Below are 3,141 nucleotides of genomic sequence, written 5' to 3'. Positions count from 1 at the left end.
GAAGCCTTTCCAGAACAGGTGTGTGTGTGTGGGGGGTTAAAGTCCTGCTGAAGTGTCCTTGAGCAAGCCTGGTAGGTGCAGAGGGGCAGCCATGTTTGGCTCTTCTTCTTCTTCTTCTTGTCCTTATAATTAAAATTATTATTATTATTATTAAAACGCATTCCCTCACGACTTTAAAAGAAATGCGCACGGATGACAGCTCCATCAAGGCCCGTCTATCTGTATTTTTTGGGGGGTTGGGGGGGTGGTGGTGCGCCCTCCACATACATTCCTGCGTGTGTGAAGCTGTACAGTAAATTGGTTGCGCGGGTGCAGTCACCTCTGTGGATTGGAGTCAGGTTTTTAACTGGGGGAAGAGGTTGAAGGTCCGTGTTTGTTGCGATTCATTACATTAAATGGAATCAGGGAGGGATCCTGAGTATTACCCCCCCACCTCCAAACACACACACACACCTCCTCCTCCCTTACTACCACCACCCGCTCTTTGTTTATGTTGTAATGTACATATATATTTTTTTTGGCGGGGGGGTGCGAAGGTATTATAATAGGCGCTCTTCGTGCTGATTGGGCGCTCAGGTTGGTGAGTGAACGCCCTGCAGATTATGTCAGATTGCGTGCAGAAACCAAACCAGCCCAGCCTTTGAACTTCACCGCTTTTGGCTCGTATTCACGCTCTTCCGCTCATTTCCAAACCAGGTGCCTGCCGACGAGCCTCAGAGAGAGAGGGAGAGAGAGCGAGAGGGGGAGAGTGCGCGTCGCAGGGAGAAGAAGAAGAAGAAGAAGAAGAGGAAGAAGAAAAAAAATAACACTTTTTTACGACTCCTGCGAAACCTGACTGCGGAACATTGCTTTCACCTTTGAGGATTTTTTTTTTTTTTTACGCGTGTGTGCATCTCGCATGTATTTTTTCCTCCTCTCCTGTATCGCCCCGACGCGCGTCTGCGAAGAGAGTTGTAACTGGACTTGAACGAACGCGCATCAGTGTTTTAACTCGGGAGGAAGAAGAATAAAAAAATAAGAAGGAGAAGAAGAAGAGGAGAAAGGCGAACCGGGCTCTGGATTTTTTTTAATTTTATTCTCTTTCATTTGTTGCTGCTCTCCGCCGCTCAGAAACATCCCCAGACGTGGCATGACTGGTATCAGGCATCAAGACAGGTGAATAGTTTCCCTTCCCTCCCGATAAGAACTTTTTCCTCGTCGTTAACATTGGGGATAAAAGCACACTTTCTTTAAAAAAGAAAAAAAAAAAAAAAAAAAAGAAAGATGTCAAAGCCAGCTGATCACATCAAGAGACCCATGAACGCGTTCATGGTCTGGTCCCGGGGCCAGAGGAGGAAAATGGCACAGGAGAATCCCAAAATGCACAACTCGGAGATCAGCAAAAGACTGGGCGCCGAGTGGAAGCTGCTGTCCGAGTCTGAGAAGAGACCTTACATCGACGAGGCCAAGAGGCTGCGGGCTCAGCACATGAAGGAGCACCCCGACTACAAGTACAGACCCAGGCGCAAACCCAAGAACCTGCTCAAGAAGGACAGGTACGTTTTCCCGCTGCCTTACCTCGGGGACACCGATCACTTGAAGGGACTTCCCGTCTCGGCCGCGGACTCTCTTTTGGGCCCCTCGGACAAAGCCAGAGCGTTTCTGCCGCCGACGTCCGCTCCTTACTCCTTCCTCGACCCGAGCCAGTTCAGCTCCAGCGCCATCCAGAAGATGACAGAGATGCCCCACGGGTTGAGCACCAGCACTTTGCCGTACGCGTCCTCGTTGGGATACCAGAACGGTGCGTTCGGCACCCTCGGGTGTCCCAGTCAGCACACCCACACCCACCCGTCGCCCACGAACCCGGGCTATGTCGTCCCGTGTAACTGCACAGCCTGGTCAACGTCAAGTTTACAGCCCCCGGTGGCCTACATACTTTTTCCAGGTATGACCAAGACTGGGATAGACCCATATTCATCCGCACATGCCGCTGCCATGTAACCCTCAAGACTCTTTTTTTCTTTTCTTTTTTTTAAAATTCACTTGAATACTGAAAATGCATGTAAATATATTATGGACAGCGCGCCCCATTATAAAGGCATGAACAGTATTAACTCGCCTTTGGACTTGTTATGGCAAAAAAACAAACAAACACAAAAAAGAGAAAAAAAAAAAAGAAAAACTTTTCCAGAAATCCAACAAGTTCGTGAGTCGAGCAGAGGAGCTGGATGTGGTGTAAAGGACGGTGCCCTGTGAACTGTAAGAAATGTAAATGTTATAACGTTTATGGCAACCAGAAAAAGGGAGGCCTTTAACTTTATTTATTGTGTACATTTCAATGCTGATATGCTGATTTTTGTGTTGATTATTGATAGGGTTACTTCTTTTATTTTGGAAAAACATTTGGCTTGCACAATTAAGCAGTCTTCTTTCCTGTATAGGCCGAAGTAGTCGACATTTTTTAAATTTTGTTTTTGGCACTCGTAATTTTTTAATGATGTTTGGATAGGGTCAAAATCAGGACCTCTAGGCTGGATTATATACGGGTCATATTGTTTATATTTATCAAAAACTGGCACATAAAACGAGACGATCTATTTAAGATGACAACACGAAGAAGAAAAAGAAAACACACCAGTCATTTAACATCCAAATGTTTTTATTTTGCTTTTGTTTTCCTTTTCTTCCCCTGTGGTTCAGTGCTGATATAGTCACACGCGTCATTTCTTATTTTATTTTTGATTTCCTTCTTTGTTTTGTTAATTTTGGTTTATTTTTTTATTGAGGATAACTTCTATTTGAATTCAAGGAGTTACATGTGTATTATCATCTAAGATGGTAATTTTAAAAATCTGTCATGTTATGGAAAGGATAATGTATCTAGAAGGTTGATACCTCCTGCTCTTTGTTCAACTGCTGAACAAAGACATTTCGAATAAAGACAATCTGTCTTCAACGCTATCAATGTTGCTGTATTTTGGGAGGTTACTGGGGGCTCGAGATGGCGCAGATAGAGAAATATTGTGCTGCGGGGAAGTTAAACCTTTCCAGAATAAAAGGCCCTAATTTAAAAAAATGTTTAAAAAATACTACAAATTAAAATAATAAATGTTGGAAATAATAATTCACCAGAAGCGAAACTTAAATGCAACAAAAGTGAGA

At 44.2% G+C, this 3,141-nt stretch overlaps 1 protein-coding gene across 1 annotated transcript; it reads left to right on the top strand.

The window, feature by feature from the left end:
- The first annotated feature begins 628 nt into the window (after positions 1 to 628).
- Positions 629 to 2,940, top strand: sox14 (SRY-box transcription factor 14). Its single transcript, XM_084354051.1, has one exon. The coding sequence runs from the start codon at positions 1,264 to 1,266 to the stop codon at positions 1,978 to 1,980; it is 717 nt and encodes a 238-aa protein (XP_084210177.1). The 5' UTR covers positions 629 to 1,263; the 3' UTR covers positions 1,981 to 2,940.
- Positions 2,941 to 3,141: the final 201 nt, after the last annotated feature.

This window comes from Pagrus pagrus (genome assembly GCF_965226575.1).
Source record: "Pagrus pagrus genome assembly, chromosome: 6".
NCBI lineage: Eukaryota > Metazoa > Chordata > Actinopteri > Spariformes > Sparidae > Pagrus > Pagrus pagrus.
The sequence above is the reverse complement of the archived record's forward strand: the minus strand, read 5'-3'. Positions and strand labels throughout refer to the sequence as shown.